Below are 19,249 nucleotides of genomic sequence, written 5' to 3'. Positions count from 1 at the left end.
AGCACAGGTCTTTCTGGAGACTTACCAGGGTTTGTACGATGGCGTGGTTGGTTGCGTTCATGTGTGCATTGAGAGGAAAGGAGCATTCCCCATCACAGTAGTTGGCTGCGTAGCCCTTTGGAGCGATTATCCAGTCCTTTTTTAGGAAACAAACGGAACGTGATTTTAATTAAAAAGTTGCCAGCTTCCAGAGACAACTGCACCCAATTAAGGCCAGCTGAAAATTTTCCACTTTTTCTTGAGGGGGAAAATGTGTTTTCACTGAAGGTTTTTGTTGTTTCTTTTTTTTTTTTTTTTTTTTTTTGTAAGCTGTGACTTTTCCATGGACACTGATGTTCGTGTCCAAAGAATGGTGCATTGCTACGCGCTTCGCTGCCACAAATGAAAACAGTTTTATTTCCAAAACTGCTGCTGTGGCACTTTGTGGGGATTGTGGTTTGGATGCCTTTATGCTCCAGTGTTTCCTGCAGGTTAGGTCCTCTGGCTGAACTACAGCTAGGGCCAGTGGAGGAAGTTTCATCTGTCTAAATTCTCTACATGTGGGGAAGAGTGGCCTCCTTGAGCTGCAGGTGGCAAGGCTTTCCCAGCAAGGAACACAATGCCATGGGAAAAAAAAAAAAAAAAGTGATGTTTCCCCATAGGGATAACACCAAGAAAATTACAGCTTTTCTCCTGCTGCTACAAATGAGCCAAAAGCAAATTAAAACCAAAAAATGGTCCTTGTGTTAACAGTGCAGAAAGGTGTTTTTTTAAAGAGTCATCATCGCCAGTTATCAGGAGACACTTCTCCCTTGGCATCAGGTGTCAACACACATCTGGGTTAGCATGAATTTTGCCACAGCAGTAACTAAACAGCCAGCAACTGTTGCCACAGCTTTTTAAGCTTGTGGTGCGATTGCTGACACAAGGATTCCTGGGCACACCAAAACTACATTTGACATACTCATTCAGCTATAATTTTGCTCCTGGTTAAGCAAGCTGCTCTTTGTAAAGCAGGCACTCTCCTGATACACAGGCAAGCGCTGATAATGTGAATACATTTGTGGTTTAGTGCTGTATAAGGGAAGCACTGCAAAGGGTGTGGAGGGGCAAGGTTTTGCAAGCTCTGCACACAAAAAGGTGCTGAATTTAAAAAAAGGACATTGACTGAAATGTGACATTTAATGCACTAGAGTCTGGGCCCTAAGGAGCTTGCCTGAGACACCCCCCTAGCCTTGCAGTGTTGCAACTAAAACCAATCTTTGGTCTACCCATGCAGCCAGTGCTAACTTCTGGGGGCACCAGTTAGGGATTTTAACATGAGGGGAAGTTTAATATTGGGTTGATGACTAGAAAGACTTGATTTTGTTAAAACTGGTACTTAACCCATTTGTTTTTCCTTATCATTAGAGGTATGCAGATACAAGTCCTTGTCGTGACTCCCATGAGTGACAGAGGATGGCTGTATATTTGTATCTCATAAAATATCATGCTTCCTCTGGATTTTGTCAAATGTCACAACTATCAATATTTATTTGCCCTTCCCCGTGACTGGTTTTAGCAGGGAGGCACAAGGGACATCTTAAAGCATAATGGCAACCTTGAGTGGAATTACCATGACACTGTTTAGCTAACATTTCATAACAAAATGTCTAGTTTATCCAGTGAGAAACATCACACACCTGCCATCCCAAGTCTTGGAAGCTAACGTAAAGTTCATGCTTTCTGCATGCTGTTTTTAAGTCACTGCTGTTGTAATCTGTTAGGATAAAAAAGAACAAAACAGGAATTTAGAAAGTTAAAGAGGCAGAGCATCACTGGAGCACACAGCTGGGCAGATGTGTGCACTGCAGAGACTCTTCTTTGGACAGCCAAAGCAGGACTGAGATTTTCAAGATACCTATGGGAACGGTGGCACCCAAGTAACAGTGACTGGCCTAGAACTCCTTCATCCTCCCTTAAAAACCTGATGAGCAGTGCTCGTAAAACACCTCCACTAAAATCATTTCTTCAAAATAAATCCCTGCTCCATCACCCAGCACGTGCCACATCTCTGCTGTAGCTCATATGCACATTTCCCCAGGGTACACTCACAACCCACACAGTTCCTGAGGGCATCACAAATCCTCGGAGGTTCCTTGTTGCCCTGTGCCGATTAGCAGAAGTCCTTGCACAGCTCTGATGTCCTGCAGTCAAAAGTCATGTGCCTTTCCCCGAGCTTGCCCAGTTGGTGGCTCCACATTGCACAGAGGTGCCTCTCAGACCTGTATTAACCATACTTTGCAAAACTTCCCACAGCCCACCATCACATGTTGATCCGCAGATGACACGAGAGTCGATGAGCTCTCACCATTAGCTTGCTCTGTGCTGCCACCATTGCACAGAGCAGCACGGGATGCCCAGCTCTGACCCTTGTCATAGCATTTAGTGAAGTTCTGACCATGCAGAAGTTGCTCAGACATGCCTACAAAATGCAGCTTTTGTCTGTGAATGGAATTTCCTCTCTATATTTGGAAAGTGAGGCGGCTCCACACACGAGCACCTGGGACCATGGTGAAGGGAGGACTCATGCTGTGACAGAGGGGCCTTTCACTTCCCCATGGCTGCCCAGATCCAGCTGAGCCATGTGGCCCAGCAGCCATGCACAAGACTCACGGCAGGGCAAAGAAAACAGCATCTGTGGCAGGAAACAAAAGAGCCAGCCTTCAGCATGGATGGGGACACCAACATGTTTGTCCCACAGGCAGGACCTGGGCCTGGCTTCCCAGCTCCCTACCAATGGGGCCTCCATTCCTGTTGCACGCTCTGCCTGCGGCCCGGCAGGCTGCCATACAAGGCCGGATGCCGCATGAGGATGCTGAGACCTCGTTTTGGCCAAGCAGCCCCCAGTGCCCCTAACGCTGCGTGAAAGGGCACGGTCCCAGCACAGCTTTCCACAAACGTGGCAGCTGGGATAGAAAAATATTTTTAGTGACTTTTTCCTTGGCTCTGAATAAGCCTTTCTTTTTCTTTCCTCCCCCACCCCACCAACCCTAAGTTGGGGAACTACAAATGCAAATATTTATTCAAAAGAAAACTATAATACTAAAAGCACATCCAACTGACATTAAGGGCAGGCCAGCACCACAGCTGGGTACAGTTAACACCGAGGTCTGAAAAAAAGACCCACACCTCAAAACAAACCCAGCCTCCAAACCACCACAGATTAGGGAGCTGTTTTTAGAAGCAGTTTGGGTTTTAAACATTCGGGATTGCATTTCAGGCTTTCAATAGCTTTGCTTCAATCACAAACGTAACCAGGTGAGCAGAGCCGGCTCTCAGGCTGCTGCAGCATAAACATGTGCTATTTCAGCCATGCCCAGTAGCTCAGGCTTTTTCTGTTCAACCTTTCCATTTGCAAACCAGACCTACCAAGCCGTAACCAGGGTGTGGGTTGGTTTGTTTTGCCGCTTGGGTTGTTTGTTTTTTTTTGTTTTGTTTTGTTTTTAAAGAAGCTTTTTGGTCCTTGAAATTCCTATCATGAGATGTTTCTAAAGGATCTGGTCATAATGAGGGGGAAAAAAAAAATGGGAAGATACTTTCGGTGGTCAATGGTTAGTACTTGAAAACACTACTTAATTGTTCTATGAGAAACATGGTATTTGGTATGTAATATTTAAGGAGAAGAGGAGGCTCAAGGGAGACCTTATCAGTCCCAGCAACTTCCTGAAGGGAGGGCTGCAATGAAGTAGGAGTTGGCTTCTTCTCCCAGGTAAAAGTGATAGGACAAGAGGAAATGCACTCATGTCACACCAGGGGAGGTTCAGGTTGGATATTAGGAAAAATTATTCTCACAAGGAGTGGTGAAACACTGGAACAGCCTACCCAGGGAGGTGGTGGAGTCACTGTCCCTGCAGGTGTCCAAGAAACATTTAGATGTGCCACTGAGGGACGTGGTTGGTGGGCATGGTGGGGATGGGTTGGACTAAGTGATCTTAGTGGTCTTTTCCAAACTTAATGATTCTATGATTCTACTCCTAACCAAGGAAGCAGAACTACAGTATTTCCCAAATACAAGTTACCCCAATTACCTATGGGAAAGGGAAGAAGGTGAGGGAAGTAGAGAAAACAGGAGTGGGAAGGAAGACTGTGAGCAAAAGTTTAAGAAAACAGAGGAAAAAATTACTGCTTAACAAACAGAACATGCTATGAGTCTGTTCTCACACTGTGTGAAACTGGCCCTAAAAAATCCTGAATGTCACCAAATTGACACCCTTCATTGCTCACCAGCTACTGTCCATCCCAGGTGGACATCATCACACATAATGATCCATTCCTGATGGTTTTGGGTTTGGCACATGCCCTACAGCCACATAATTATGAGTCAGAAAAGAGTTTTTGATCGAGAGCTCGAGCTTACTGAACTAGTGAACCTGGCCTCCATGATACATTACCCCCAGTCCCTGGAAAGCAGCGTCAGCTGCCCCAGGCCAGCGTGCTCAACTGTTTTAGCCCACATTGCCATGCTCAGTGCCAGAGACATCCACAACTTCTGAGAGTTCACAGAGCTGCTACAGAGTTCCTATAGACTCACTGTAGGTTTAGTGCATTTTCTGGTTGGGAACACCAGCTTGGCACTTGCAAGAGGCTGCAAGACTAAAAAGAAAAAAAGCAACAACAAAGAAAACAGCCATAAACCTCTGCACTTAAAATTAGTCCCAAGGCTTCTTATATGTAAGGGCAGTCCCAGCAGCATAAGAAGGGTGGCTGCTCTCTGTTGTATGGCCCTCAATGAGGTCACACCACAATGCAAGCCTGCCCCTCTGCCAGCACAGATGTTTCTCTTAAGGCTGGACACTGGCATTTACATCACTAAAGAGGAAAGGGAATAGTTTGACCCTAATGATCTTCCTCCTATTGATAGATACGCACCAACCTCAGATTTCCTACCACCTCTCCCATGTTAAGTGCTGGCAAAGGAGATATAAATATTTACTGAGATTGAGCTGCCTGAGAATACCCTCACTGCTCCAAAGGTGCCAGTTTACCGAATTCCACAGGGTAATTAATTGCCTCTGTAGTCCCAGATAGCTCTGACAGAGGTCTCCGAGGCCAGCCACTTCTCCTTGGTGTTTGACTTTGGTGATCAGCCCAGATGAAACCAGTGTAAACTGATCGTGTGGATAACAACAGCCCACTTCACATGAAAGCAGCCTGCTGTGGGGGAACAAGGGGAGATGTCAGGCTGGAGAGGACATGCACGTGGCAGCACACAAAGGAGAGCTGGCCATGCCTTATTTACCTTCAGTTTTTGCTTGCACTGCCCTTAGTGGCAATGAGCTCCCACATGCACCAGGATAACCTGCCAGAAGCACTGCACGGCGTATGAATCTTTGCATGGAAGTGCTGCCTTGAGGGCCCCCCCCCTTTGATGAAGCACCTCATATTATTCACCCTGGAGCCTCTGACACTGAAGAGAAGGACCCAAGAAGGGAGTGTTCTATGAATCACAGAGCATCCTGAATTGGAAGGGACCCACAAGGATCACTGAGTTCGATTCCTGGCTCCACACAGAACCACTCAAAATCAGTCATGGAGGAGCTGACCATGGAGTAATAATGCTTTTAGCATTCAGGGGCTGCTGCCTTTTGAGTTGAAGATTCTCCAGCTCTTCTGGTAACAGCACGGCCAGCCCAGAGCCCGGGGCCATGGTCTGAACCTACTGCAAAAATGGTTGGGCAATGGCCTCCAGACCTCACAAGAAACAGAGAAACACCTTCACTCTCCTCCCAGCCACCTCGTGCCTCCATGTCCTGGGCCTGAGCTGATGCATGATTTTCTGCCTCAACAACCAAAACCACTTTTTCTTTTATCCTGCTCATCCTCCTCCTGCAGATGAGCAGAGCTCAGATCCAGGAATGCATTGACGCAGGACTCGATGTCAAAGCAGTTCATAGCCATGGGGATTACTGAGTTCTGCTTTATATAAGTCGGTTCCAGTTGTAACTACGTGTTTGTAATTCAGGGAAATAAGTGTTCTTGGCAAAAAACTACAGACTATTTGGATTCTTATGCCACAGCCATAACCTTAGCTTCTAAATGCTTGGTAATGACTGCAGGACAAGAATTGCACATCACAGGGGACACAGCAGGATCCCAGCCCTGCAGGCAGCAGTGTGCCTTTGCACAATCCCTGGCTCCCCAGATCCAGTGCCAAATCCAGCAGTACATTTCAAGGGCTCCTAACAGTGAGACTTGGGATTCTTTCCATTTTTAGATCATTTTGCATTTTTTTTTTTTTTTTTTAAATACTACCATGACCTAAATTACAGCATCGTTTGGAAAAGGGGATCACTTTTGGAATGAAGCAAAAAAAAAAAAAACCCAACCAACAAACCAAGTGATCACTAAGGCAGGGAAGGGAGAAGCACCAGCTCCAGCCAGCTGCTAAACTCTCCAGGAGAGAAACTGCCTTCAAGGCCTGATAGATGGAATCAATCCCCGCTGAAGGATAAGCATGCACCAAACATACGATGAGATGCAAGATATACGGAAAGAGGAAGTTGTGCAGGTCAGGACCATGCATGGTACTGTGCCTGCCTTGCATCCTATTGCATCTGGGCACCCTCAGGAGTGAAATGACTGTCAGGGTAACCTCTGGACCTGCATCTTGCTTTTCATCCCATGGCAAATGCTTCCCCAGGCCTGCTGTGCATCAGTGCAGCATGGACACAGGAACCCACTCAACTGAAAAAGAAGTTTCCTTCTCACCAATGCTAAAAATGCACATTAGTTCATGAAGTCATCCCTCCTCGGGATGCCCGGTGCCGCTCAAGCTATTAAATTGACCACTTTTTAAGGAGAACAGAGTCTGAGAGTGTCACACTTAGAAAGGAAAATAAGCTGACACAGTCTCTCTTTTCTAAACACAGAAACCAAACAAACATACATCTTAACATCAAATTCTCCTCCCTTTCCCCACCTTAAATCCACAGAGGCTCAACTATACCTTGTTGATGACTGAACTGCCAAATTCCAAGTTTTAAATTAAAGCTGCCTTTGAGCTACAAGAGCTCAAAAAAGCACTTAAGACCGCAGAACAGCCAGCTATGTTTTTTCCCTTTTTGTCTTTTTATACTTTTATAATCTGATGCCTGGTGCAGTAAAGAAGGCAGCAATGTAAAAATGGCCCTTTGGCCCAATATATATTTTCCCTCTGGAGCTTTGAGCTATATCTTTTGATTTAATAGGACTCAAAACTTGTTTTTAGCACTGCAAAGCTTATGGAGCTAAGGAGAAGCTTGAGCCTATCCTGAGTCTGAAGTGAGTACCTATACGGACAAACAGTACATTCTGGGCAGGGAGGTTACCCAGCCACTAACCCCAGCAAAGTGCAATGGTATGGCATGGCAGATGGATGTTGGTCCCTGTGTCTCATCCTAGCCCACTTTCCCCAGCTATCCTGCCAGCCCCAGAGGACAAAGCCTCCAGCACAGCACCACTGGCAGCCATACCTGCACCTTGTCAGCATGTGCAGTGCCATCATGGGTGCAGCCTGCCCACTGCCCAAGCATGCTAGAGAAGGCAGCCAAAGAATTCTCACTGCAGTTTTGGTCAAGCTGGCTCATCTCCCCATGCTGGGTCTGAAGGTGCACTGACAAAAAGCAATCACCTCTCTTCCTGGGGGTATGGTCATTTATAGGTGCTGGAAAAGCAGGGATCCTATTGGAAAAGAAGGGGGCAGCATAGGCAAATTAATCAAGTAGCTTGGAATGAACTGAAATGTTTGAGAGGAAAGAAGGTATATGATGAATGAAGGACTGCAGCACTGTGATATAAGGCAGAGCAGCTGGAAAGCAGACAAGATGTACACGGCAGGACTTTCTCAGTTTCTGTCAGAATTTCAGAGTTGTCCCACGTATAATCAAAGAATATTAGGAAATTATGGTCACAAAATAAACAAGAGAGTTAGGCAAAGTAGACTATGATAACAAAAGAAAATAAATAGAAGGCCTTCTTATCCAGGGCTCACCCACAAAACACCAGTAGAGGCGATCTCCAGCAGAGATCCTTCCCCACTGGCAGCCACCTCTAGGAGAGGTGCAGCCAGGCTCCACTCTTTCTGGCAGCACAGCTGAATTGCCTTCACCTGTGCTTCTCTGGCTGACTCATGGCTCGCCTCAAGTGATCAATCAGAGGTTCAGGCCGTGACTCAGCAGTTCCCATACATCCCACCATCACGTAACAGCACTCCTAAGGTTGTTGTACAACACCTGCAGTGTGCAAACTTTCCACAGCAAACAAGCAAGTCTGCTTGCACAGCTGAAAACATACATCACCATTTACATGGCTGTTCCCTTTGGGGGGAAAAAAAGAAATCTTGTGTTGTTCTACCAGCTTTTCCAAAGGAAACCAACAGAAGATCCTGCTAAAAATGCATGCGTGAAGTATGCTAGAGCTCAGTGTACACCAATATTGAGTCTTGTAAATTCGGTATTTCACATGGTGTGAGTCTAGGCAAAAACTGAATTCAATGTCTGTGATTTCACAGATGGTCTGTATTCCAGCCCAGGTTTGAGGACTCCTGTAAGACCCCTTACATGAGATTCCTTCTCCCGTTATACTGCAGATGCAACCTGCACCCCCAAAGAGCAGCATCCCACTTCAGATCCCCTTTCTTGCCTTTGTACATCAATGCAAAAAGAAACATCCCAAGAAGCGACCCCAATTCCCAGCCAGAAAGGGCTTTCCATGATTACCTGTGACAGTTGACACCCTGGAAACATCCTGAGCCTGAGTGGAGCGGTTTCGATTTTGCTGCCTGCGCCTGCTTGTCGCTGACCTCGTAGTCCGGACGTGGACTTCGCTCACTTTGAAGAACGCCACCATGAAAGGCTGCTTGTCATAAGGGCCATCTCGCCCTATAAGGCCTGCTTCTCTAGGATTTACACTGAAACCTTCAAATCGAACAGGAGAGTTAGAGAAATTGCGCAGTTGGATTGCTATTTCCAGAGCTGCGGCATTCCCAGAAGCACTATTTCCTCTCTTCTTGATCACGCTGTTTCTCTTCTATTGCTTCCCTTCTGCCACTATAACCTATTGACACTTTTACAACAGCAACCTGTCCACCCGAGACAAGAGGCTCCATCGTGGCACTCAGCTCTTTGTACTCCTGTGGTACTTCTACTCCATTTTAGGTCTTAAATAGGTATAGAGAAAGATACATAAAACACAAAGCCTGATTGTCTCAGGACATTATTCTGCTGCTGGTGAAACACAAGGAGCAGAGAAGGGTTTAGGAGATCTTTGAGGAAAGCAGAGGGCAAAGAAAAAAGGTGTATTGGTCAGAACACAGGAACGGGCCCTCAGCACATTTGGGGAGGCACTAACATTTCCTCAGGGAATAGAGTGGACAATCCTTCTGGTCACATTTGACCCCACAAGCATACCAAACTCTAAGATGAAGTGATAAAAAGAAAACATATAATTAGAGGCTTGTTCCTGTAGAGATAAGACGTCGTTGTCTTTTGTTGTGATCTCGTGCTCACCTAGATCTTTTCTGTCCCCACTGCTTATCCTCTAAAACCCAATTTCATATTCCCTTGCAGACTCTTCTCTCCTTTTCCACCTTTCAAATTCCTGTGAAATGCTATCATTTCAGCTGCCCTCACCAGCCCACAAGGGCAGGTTGGTTGCTCATTCCCAACATCAAACTGGCTGCCATTAACACCACTTCCAGACAGCATCCAAAAGGCTTGTGAGATGAACTCGCATTAACTGATCCATGACCTACCGTCGCGGGTCACCACGCTCAGCTGGAGTCCCATGTTGTGCTGAGGATTCATCACCCACATGTTACTGGTGGCAGTGACATCAAACTCCAACCAGCCCTCCTCCGAAGCCCACACTGCCCGTGTATCCAGCAGAAACAGGTCAGAGGCTCTGCAAAGAAGAGCAATGACAAGATAGTGATATCTGGGTTTTTCTCCCCTAGCTTTTGCTGGTACAGTGCTGGGGGAAACAAAAGCAGAAATCATTAAAAGAAATATTTACAGCTATTAAAAAACAACCCACAAACTCTGCCTGTTTGTATCCAGAGTTCTTTCACACCATGCACATGCTTCTGCATGTGAAACAAGATTGCAAAGTTTTTTCCACTGTTTTCTAGGCTGGAGGAAAAGGAATCTCAGTCCTTAGGTCTGGGCGTTTCTCCATCAGCAAGAGATTCATAAGCCACTCTTCTTCCTGAAGAGAGTAATTCTAGCCCTGGCAGGATAGCAGTCAAATTACCAGCACTTCCAGGCATTCAATGACTTTTTTGAAAGGGCTTTAGTGGTTTCAGCCCAACTTCCACAAGGCAGATCTACCACAGTTGACAAAAATAAAAATTAAAAAAAATCAAGCAATACGCCAAGCATCAAAAACTGAAACAAGATGAACTACCATATGGCCCATAAAAACATTTTGCTATGGTTTAGAAACATGGATTAGAGAGGGTTGTTCCAAGGATGTTGGTACTGGCTCTCCTTCCTAGGTTTCAGCTTCAAATGCTTTCAAATCTATGCCTTTTCTGCAGAATCAAGCAAGCCCAAAAATTTAGTTCAATGAAATCAACTGTAGAAGGACCCAGAGAAATCCTGTATACATATTACATGCATAACTTTTCTGTATAAGAGAGTTATGATTCCTGTCCTTAACAGGGGATCAGAGTCACAAAGTGGATACCAGGCACCAGTCTCATCTCCACTTGCCTATCCCCCTGTGGATTTTTTTTTCTAACAATAACTTACTGGAAAAACAGAGTACCTATCCCTTCCACCCATCAAAGGTTAACTTCAGAAAAAATAAGTTTTGATTGGGTTACATTTTATTTTTGGCCAACTGCTATGTCATACTGCCCAGCAGCTTGGTTTACATGACATCACACATGGAAAAATAAGCACTTAAGTATATTAGGGCTCCTCGTGCAGCTATTTTTACAACGTGGAGGCCTTCCTCTGCCTCACTGGTAGCCGCACTCTGTGGTTGACTCAGCAGCCTTCCCCACAGGAGTCTTTGCCACCGCTCCTCTAGTGGAAAGAGGGCTCAGGGATGACTCCGACCTTCTCCTCCAACTGCAGCGAGTGGTCAGGGCATCTATCCCAAATCAAATAGCTCTGGCTGCAAAGCTGCTTGGAGCTCTGTAAGATCAAACCCTGTATAGGCCTTCACGAACACTCAAGCATATGGAATTAGTCAACTCTGCAAAAATGTAAAGAGGAGGCTTAGACCTGAATTCACAGAAACACACACACATACATAGAATGGTTTGGGTTGGAAGGAACCTTTAAAATCACTTAGTTCCACCCCCCTGCTATAGGCAGGGACACTTCCCTCTAGACCAGGTTGCTCAAAGCCCCATCCAGCCTGGCACTGAATGCCTCCATGGAGGGAATATCCACAACCTCCCTGGACAAATTCCCATTGCCTTGCACTTTATAAAGGAACTTGGCCATCACAGACCTATAAAGCCAGAAAGGACCAATTGTCATTCATCCTCTGAACTTCCAGCAGGATCAACTACATCCACATCACTCCTGTGAGATATTTGCCTGACCTGATCTCACGGATTTCCAGTCTCTAGAACTTTACCATCTTTCCAGGAAGTCATGCTTCACTTGAAGGTTTTCTGTTTTGTTCTCTATTTTATCTATAATTTCTAACTAAAATGACATAAAAATCTTTTCTCATAACAACCTCGAGTCTCCAGTCTTTCCTTGCAAGTCATGTTTTCTGGACTCAACTATTCTCACTGCTATTTTATAGACCCAGCTTTGATCAAGATCCGACGGATCCAGAGCACAGTGGAGGGATAATCTTCACGTGTCTCAGAGACTGTACTTCTACTTGCATACCACAGAACAGTATTTTGGCTTTTTCACAAAACCCATGCTGTTAACTCATGATCGCCTTGTGATTCACTATAATCCTTACATTCATGCTGCTGAACTGCAGAGTGCCCAGTCATTTCCTAGGGTGTACTTACATCAATGAATTATCATGCCTAAATGTAACTCTTCTTTCTACCAAATCACACTTTTTTTTCCTCCAGCATTACAGATTTGCCTTCCACTGGGTCTTCCCCATCTCAGTGTCTTCTAAAAATATAATAAGCAAACTGTCTGACCAAGGTACAGTGCTACCAAATGAGAATGCTCCACTTCAGCCCAGTATTTCACACTGTCTCTGGGCAAATTTAAATTCATTCATTAAATGCAGAAAAAGGGACAAGTGGTCTTTCCAATCCAGTTAATAATTTCTAAAAATGAAGAGTTCATAAATACAGGACTGTTTTTTATTCAGTTTCTCCATTCAGCTGGCTTTTGCCCTGCTTGGCTAGATGAAGCAATGCAGATTCAGGTATTGCAGATACCATGCATACCAGATAGATATTAGCATGTAACATGCTCATATTTTCTGCCTAAGTCTGTTTTCAGTTAATGTTTGTCACTTGAACCTCACCAGGCTACAAAACATTGTGACTTGGCATTCCTCTGCTTCTAGAATTATGTGGGAAACCACGGGAACCTTCCTGTAGGGATGGCTTACAGAGGGGAACAACCTGCAACTGCTGCCATTTGTGGCAACACAGCTGCAAACAGAAAGACAGGCTTCAGTGATGTGAATCCCATACTCCTCATCTTGCTCCTAATACATTCACATGGAAATGAAGCCACCTAACTGCATTTGCCCATCTTTTTTTTTTTTTTTTTCCTCTTGTTTTTTCCTCAAATTCTGCTTTCTAAAGACCACAGAGAACATTTTTATTCCAATCCTCTCCTATTAGGTCTGCAAAAGAAGGAAGGGAAGTGTAGAAGCTATTGGTACTGCATAGCCTTACTCCCATTCCTGATTCTGGTCTCTAGGCTGACTGTGGCAGGGACCATTTTTTTTCTCTTGGTTTTGCTTACTGGGTCCATACTCTCCAACCTTACCAGTTTCAAAAGTTGGAGCCCACACACAGCAGACAAGCAGGAGTCTCCTGCAAGCGAAGGATGCTGCTGGATAAAGGAAAAAGATCTGAAAATGGCAACTACACCTAGTGGAGACAGTCTGCCCCCACTGGTATATGCATCAGCTTCTTGTCTGCGCTAAACAATGCCACAGATTTCCCCTTACAGCCAGGCCAAGAAGGAAATAGTTTGGGAAGAATGCAGACACCATGTTGGAGAGTGCTGTCCACAAGCACATGCAAGCCCATATTCAAGGTGAAGTCTTAAGAGTGGACAAGGTGAATCTTCTCTGCCTAAACCTGCCTCAGGGTACCGTTACTACACTGTTCGACAGTCTCACTTATATTTTCAGTCTGCCTAACCATCTGGATAAGTTTAATTAACAACTTCCATTATGACGGTGCTGTAGGCATAATATATATTATTAAAGACAAACAAAAGGAACTAAGCCTGTGAGCTGAAAAAGCTTCCTGAGACAAGACAGGACATTAATCATAGAATGGCTTAGGAGGGACCTTAAAGCCCACCCAGCTCCAACTCTGTGCCATGGGCAGGGCTGCTCCCCACCAGCTCATGTTGTTCAGAGTGCCATCCAACCTGGCCTTGAGGCTCCAGGGATGCAAGCTTCTCTGGGCAGCTGTGCCAGCATCTCACCATGCTCTGTGTAAAGAATTTCTTCCTATCATCTCGCCTAATTTCCTCTCATTTGGTTTAAAGCCATATAAAGTCAGTCCCCTCCTGTAATCCCTTCAAGTGCTGACAAGCTGCAACGTGGTCTCCACAGAGGAAGATGCAAGCTAAGGATGTCTAACGCAAACTAGGATCTCTCTGTCCAGGTTCAGGGCCCAAGATACTGCCTCAAGTCCCAGGAAAGAAATGGAGGTCTTTCCGTGGCCTTCAGAAGACACCGGAGGAGGACTGAGAAGCTAAGGTCAACAAAGTAATCACAAGTGGCTGCAGTAAACAGAAAGTACACAGTTTACTGTAGAAATGGAGCCTGTGTGATTCAGACAGCAGGATTTAGCTCCGGTGTCCATGGAGAGTAATATGATTTGTCAGATATAAATATCAGATATAGCTACTATTCTTAAAACCGGCATCCCAACCATGCACTCAGGGCATTTACAGGAGAAACAGCTTGCATTTAATTTCAGTGCTTTTTACTCCGTAAGAAAAATATTTTGTTAACTTAAACCTCTGTGTAAACCTTTCAAGAAAATGTCTCTGGGTGTTAATTCTCTTTAATTGAACACTAATTAGATTAGAATTTAGTCAAATTAGTAACCAGGTCAAGTGATTAATCTAAGTAACTATACTTAGTGAAACATTCCCATTAAAATAATTTCTCTGTTTTGGCTGCACATTACAACATGGAACTTTGCTACACCAAAAACACCAAAGCTATAAAAAGCTGACTATAAAGACGCATATGTTGAGCTAAATTTTCTACTTTCCCACCCTCCCTGGCCTTTTTTCCCTGAGAAGGCAGGAGTTTTACCAGGGAGACAGTGAGAATAAACAGAACTCTCACCTTCAAAATGACCAAGTTAAAGGTCTCTTATTTTAATTACAGAGCTCAGAACAACATTTTTGGCCCAACTTCAAAGCTTGCAATTACCCAGGTGTTTAAAGGATTGTTACGCATCAACAGCCATTTACCAAAGCATTAATTACTTTAAATCTCTAAAACTTTCCTCATCTGAACCTTTTTGTTTACTTTTCTTCAAAGGCAAGTTGACATAATAGTCTAGACTGCCTAACAGCAGTTTCTCAAAAGGGAATTTTGAACAGAAATGCATGGGATTTACATTTTAATTAACACACTTAGTAAATACTATTTTCTTCTGAGTCCCTCTGGATATGAGTCTTTAGTGTGAACAGACACTACCTCTCTATAAAAATGATTCTGCACATAGCAAACTATGAAGATTATTTGCTCTTATCAACTAGTGACAAATAACTGCACTTATACACTTCTTACAGAGGCGAATGGAGCTCTACGTAGAATAAAACCTGGAAATCACAGCCCTTTCAAAACTGTAGATCCACCATCTTTCAAAAGATGCAAGTCCATTAACTCTTAAAAAATGTTATTATTTATAGAACATATTGTATGTGAAGCTCATACAGCATGAGGCACTGCCAACAGATACTATATAAAGTCCTAACAACTTTGTATGTTTAAATAATCATTACTCCAGAGATTTAAAAGCACCGTAGAAAATCTCATCCATCAACGCTCATTCATGCACAGAGCTTCAGGCAAGGAAATGCCTGCACCTGCAACAGGCTGTCATGGAAAGCAAAGGCAATCTCTATCGTTATAGGGAAAAGAAGAAAGCATCTGTTTAACTGACTTGAAGAAGCTATGCCGCCTCTGGGCCAGGGAAAAGGATGTGCCCATCCTATAAGAAGTTTTTAGAAATGTGAAAGAAAATATTAGATGCTTCCAGCCTGCAAATGAAGATATTTCCAGAACTAAACAGGAGGCCAGCAACTGGGTACTAATTTGAAGGGAAATGCATAGAATGGAGTGCAGGAACGCATCTGAAGGGACAGGCAGGTCAGCTGGGCTTCACACTGCTCATCCCACCACTGCTTTGTCTGATAAAAGCTCCCAGGTGCTGAAAAGGCTGTCCTGTGTCACTGCAATTGCCCCTGCAGGTAAAGTCTGCAGGGGTGTGAGGTTAACTCCTGTAGACTCACTGGAAGAGCAGAGGGGTTTAAAGGCTGCACCTGGCAAAGAGGTGAGAAACCTTGAGCTGGCTGCTGGATGTGGCTCCCTCAGCCCAATAGTGGGGAAAGCTCAGCCTACACGTCCGTGATAAATCCCAGCAAAGCCAGCACTGATATTTGAATGCAAGGGTGTTTCCTCACATCCAGCATATCCAGGTTGTGAATTTCACAGCTCTCAGGAATGAACATTTCACCCACAACAGTGAAAAAAAAAAAACATCAGCCCAGATCAGATGCATAGGGCTCATATTTCTTATTTCCCTGACAATGATTTAAGGATGCTAGAAGGACCTTGTAGTTGTAGTGAAGGTTAAGAGTACAACTCCTCAGCATTTCTGAGCCATGGAGGAGAGTGTAAATGTATGTAAGAGAAACAAGGTGCTTACATAGCATTCTTTAGTTTTAGCAGAAAAAGCCATCTGGTTATGGAACTGTTAAGTCTCATCCAGAATAACTGTGACTTTTGAACTACTAAAAACAACCACCCGACAACACAACAAATTGCATACACACAGTGGGAGTCAAACTGAAATGCTGACAGACACTTCTCTATAGCATCATGGAAACAGCTCTATCATACACAAATATATGCACACTGTATACAAACCTGACCCTAACTTGAAACAGATTGATGCTGGCTTTGTCATCTGTGTTACACAACCCAGTCCAAAATCCAGTTGAGGACAGTTATTTATTTTTTAAGCTATAAACACTGCCGGCAAATCATTTTGCCCTTTAGATTAGAAGCTCGGATTGTATTTGTATAAATATCCTGTTGCAAAGAGGAAGACTTTATTGCCTGCCGTAACAGGCAGCTAAAAAGTGATGACAGCCTTAACCCTTCCGGAGCTGCGCTCAGCAGAAGAACGTGCTCTTCAGACAGTGGCTGGGGAGGGCACCCTGATGTCCACATGTGTCTCATCACATCGGAGGAATCTTTCTCAAGTTCTTATATTTCATTCCAGGTGCAAATGAAACTGTTTAATAAATGCTGGCCATTAAGGTATGGTATCTGCCTTTGATCACTAGCACAGGCCTCTGTGTTTTTCATAGATCGGTTGTTTAGACAGTGGAGGAGTGTTGCGAGGTCTGCATTAACAGGATATTTACACTTGAAAACACACTGATGATCCAATCTGAGGACTAACATCTTTGATCAGCCACAGACTGCCTTCCCTCCCTGCTCCTGACCTGACACCTCACTGGGTGAGAGTGAGGAAACATGGAGAAAGGAGAAAAAATTAATGATCTGTTTCCAGAGACAAACTAATTTCCTCTTTTCCCTTGCAAAGGTCTCACTTACATAGCAATCCAATCCCAAAAGCTATTGGAAGTCACAGAGGGCTTTGCTGGTCTTCCACAAAACCAGTTCTTCACCTCAGAAACAAGGCTATGTTTAGCCCAAGAGGGACAAGCATCATCTCTCCACTTTCTACACATACCAATAGAAGGGAAAAAAAAAAATAGAAGAAAAAATCCCACCCCAGCTTTCAAACAGGCCACAGTCTATCTCGATCCCCAAAGCCATCCCACTCAGAATAAACCAGAGGCTACCCCAGCACTGCCACGCTCATCTCCACCCCGCAGTCCAATCCACACAACCAACAGCTGACCTATCCTGAAGGTTTCATTCATCTCTCTGCAACATCCCACTAGCATCTCCAGCAGTTTGTGCTACGACAGAATGCGGCTGCGAGCCGTGGTTTGGTTATAAAACAAAAGCTTAGTTTCCAGGCACTATTTTTTTTAACCTTACGAAAGGGTGGAAGGAATGGGGAGATGAAAATATTACTGACACAAGTGAGTCAGTATTAAAAATGTTTTCTTTTTGAAGAGAGAATGTGCTCAGACCACACTGTCCACAATGTGTGTTTCATTGCCTGGAGACTCCGTGAGTATCGCTTTCATATTTCTGATTGCTTTTAACATGGAGAGTGCCAAGTTGCTCCCTGAAGGTTTCCTGCTGTTTCAATAAGCATTGATCTCTGAGCATCCACACTCTTTCTGTACACACCCCTACCTAAGAGACCGTCTCAAATGGCTGCACATAATCTTTTCTTTTAGCCTTGCCTATGTTGGCAAAAATAAGTTTGATAATTCAGCAGAAGATAGAGATTTTAAGTCTCAGGTTTTGCTTTGCTTGTAGCCAACATGCTGTGCCCTATGGAGTTACCAGCAATGCCCAGTGATTCTGCTAAACAGAGCCCACATTTGGATTGGAGTCACACGCTGATGCTGTTATTCCCTAGATTATCTTCTTGTTTTTTTGTTTAAGGAATTCTGAACTCAGCCACTCCCTTAAACTTCATCAAAACAAAGGGATACTTCCATGCTCAGGTGATAATTTGGATATACTGAATCTTCCTCTTTACCCTCTTTACAGATCTCCCACCCTTGCAAACTCATTTCTTTGAGAGGAATGGAACAGTTTTTTTCATTTACCTTTTTTTCCTCAGTGGTGAACACTACCTTTATGAGGAGGTTAAAATCCATTTATGCCAGATGCCCTGGTAAGAGCTGTTTGCAACCAAAAGTATTTTAGTATCTACAAATAATTGTCACAGACAACTGTTAACCTCATAAAAGCCACAATTATGATGGTGCCTTTGAACTTTCTGTTGAGACTGTCAACACTGTCTGAACATCATTTTCTGTGGCCTTCAGAGGTGAACTTTCCTAAGCAGAAGGAATATTTGCCAACAGAACAAGACGAAGAAAGTTGCTACTTCAACTCCTTATATGTCACCTGCTAGCTCACGAGTTAAACATCAAGATCAGTACAGACTCTTCTTTACGCAATAAAATATCATCATATGTCAGGAAATATCAGGCTGTTATTCAAACTATTAGTCTAAAGGAAGTGTGACACAATATTTTTTTTTAAGTCAAAGGCAGCTGTTATTTTTTGGCTCATAAGATGTCCACTAAAATGCAACAGAAGCCTTACAAATATTTAGCAAGTTCCTTCAAAAAATAGTGCTAGGTTTTTTTTTTTAACCTTCTACAGTTTTCAGCAAGAAAAGAAAACTCCTTTAGGCATCCTAGAAGAATCTGAGGCAAAACAAACAACCAAAGAGAAGAGATTTTTTCCCCCTACTAAAAGATATTAGCAAACAACTGTGATTTTTTACTGTTTGTCTTCAAGAATGTTTATCATCCACAGCCTACCCACGTCACCATGTCAGTGTGACTGTATGTTTGAATCTCCAGCAGGAACAGCAGCTAACAGAGTCAGAACTTACACTGAAGGCAACACTGAGGGTAAGCTGCTTCTAATACTCTGACTGTCTTTTACCACCTGCTTATTTTAATACTGAGAGGTTGATTCATATATATACTTCTATATACAGATACGTACAAAGAATTCCTACATGTGTACACATTTATACACAAGCACGTTTTCACATATGTTTGTATATTTAATATGAAGACAATATGGTCCTTTGGGCTGAAAGGACAACGTGTGAAGAAGGTCACCTCCTTTTCACAGCTGCAAGAATCAATGAGCCACATTTTGCCACTTCTGATTCACAGACGGTGTGACAAGTCTTGTAGATTCACCT

General features: G+C 43.9%; 1 protein-coding gene across 1 annotated transcript in view; it reads right to left on the bottom strand.

Annotated features, from left to right (window-relative positions):
* Nucleotides 1-19,249, bottom strand: part of BMP6 (bone morphogenetic protein 6) — an 85,180-nt gene that overhangs the window by 1,659 nt on the left and 64,272 nt on the right. The window contains exons 3-6 of the mRNA XM_042836825.1: nucleotides 9,752-9,900; nucleotides 8,718-8,915; nucleotides 1,662-1,738; nucleotides 26-136 (exon numbers count right to left, since the gene is read on the bottom strand). Coding sequence (XP_042692759.1) covers nucleotides 26-136; nucleotides 1,662-1,738; nucleotides 8,718-8,915; nucleotides 9,752-9,900 — 535 coding nt within the window. The remainder of the gene's footprint in view (nucleotides 1-25; nucleotides 137-1,661; nucleotides 1,739-8,717; nucleotides 8,916-9,751; nucleotides 9,901-19,249) is intronic.

Source organism: Centrocercus urophasianus, unplaced genomic scaffold (assembly GCF_019232065.1).
Source record: "Centrocercus urophasianus isolate 14NV4802_14NV808 unplaced genomic scaffold, USGS_Curo_1.0 seq_11, whole genome shotgun sequence".
Classification (NCBI taxonomy): domain Eukaryota; kingdom Metazoa; phylum Chordata; class Aves; order Galliformes; family Phasianidae; genus Centrocercus; species Centrocercus urophasianus.
The sequence above is the reverse complement of the archived record's forward strand: the minus strand, read 5'-3'. Positions and strand labels throughout refer to the sequence as shown.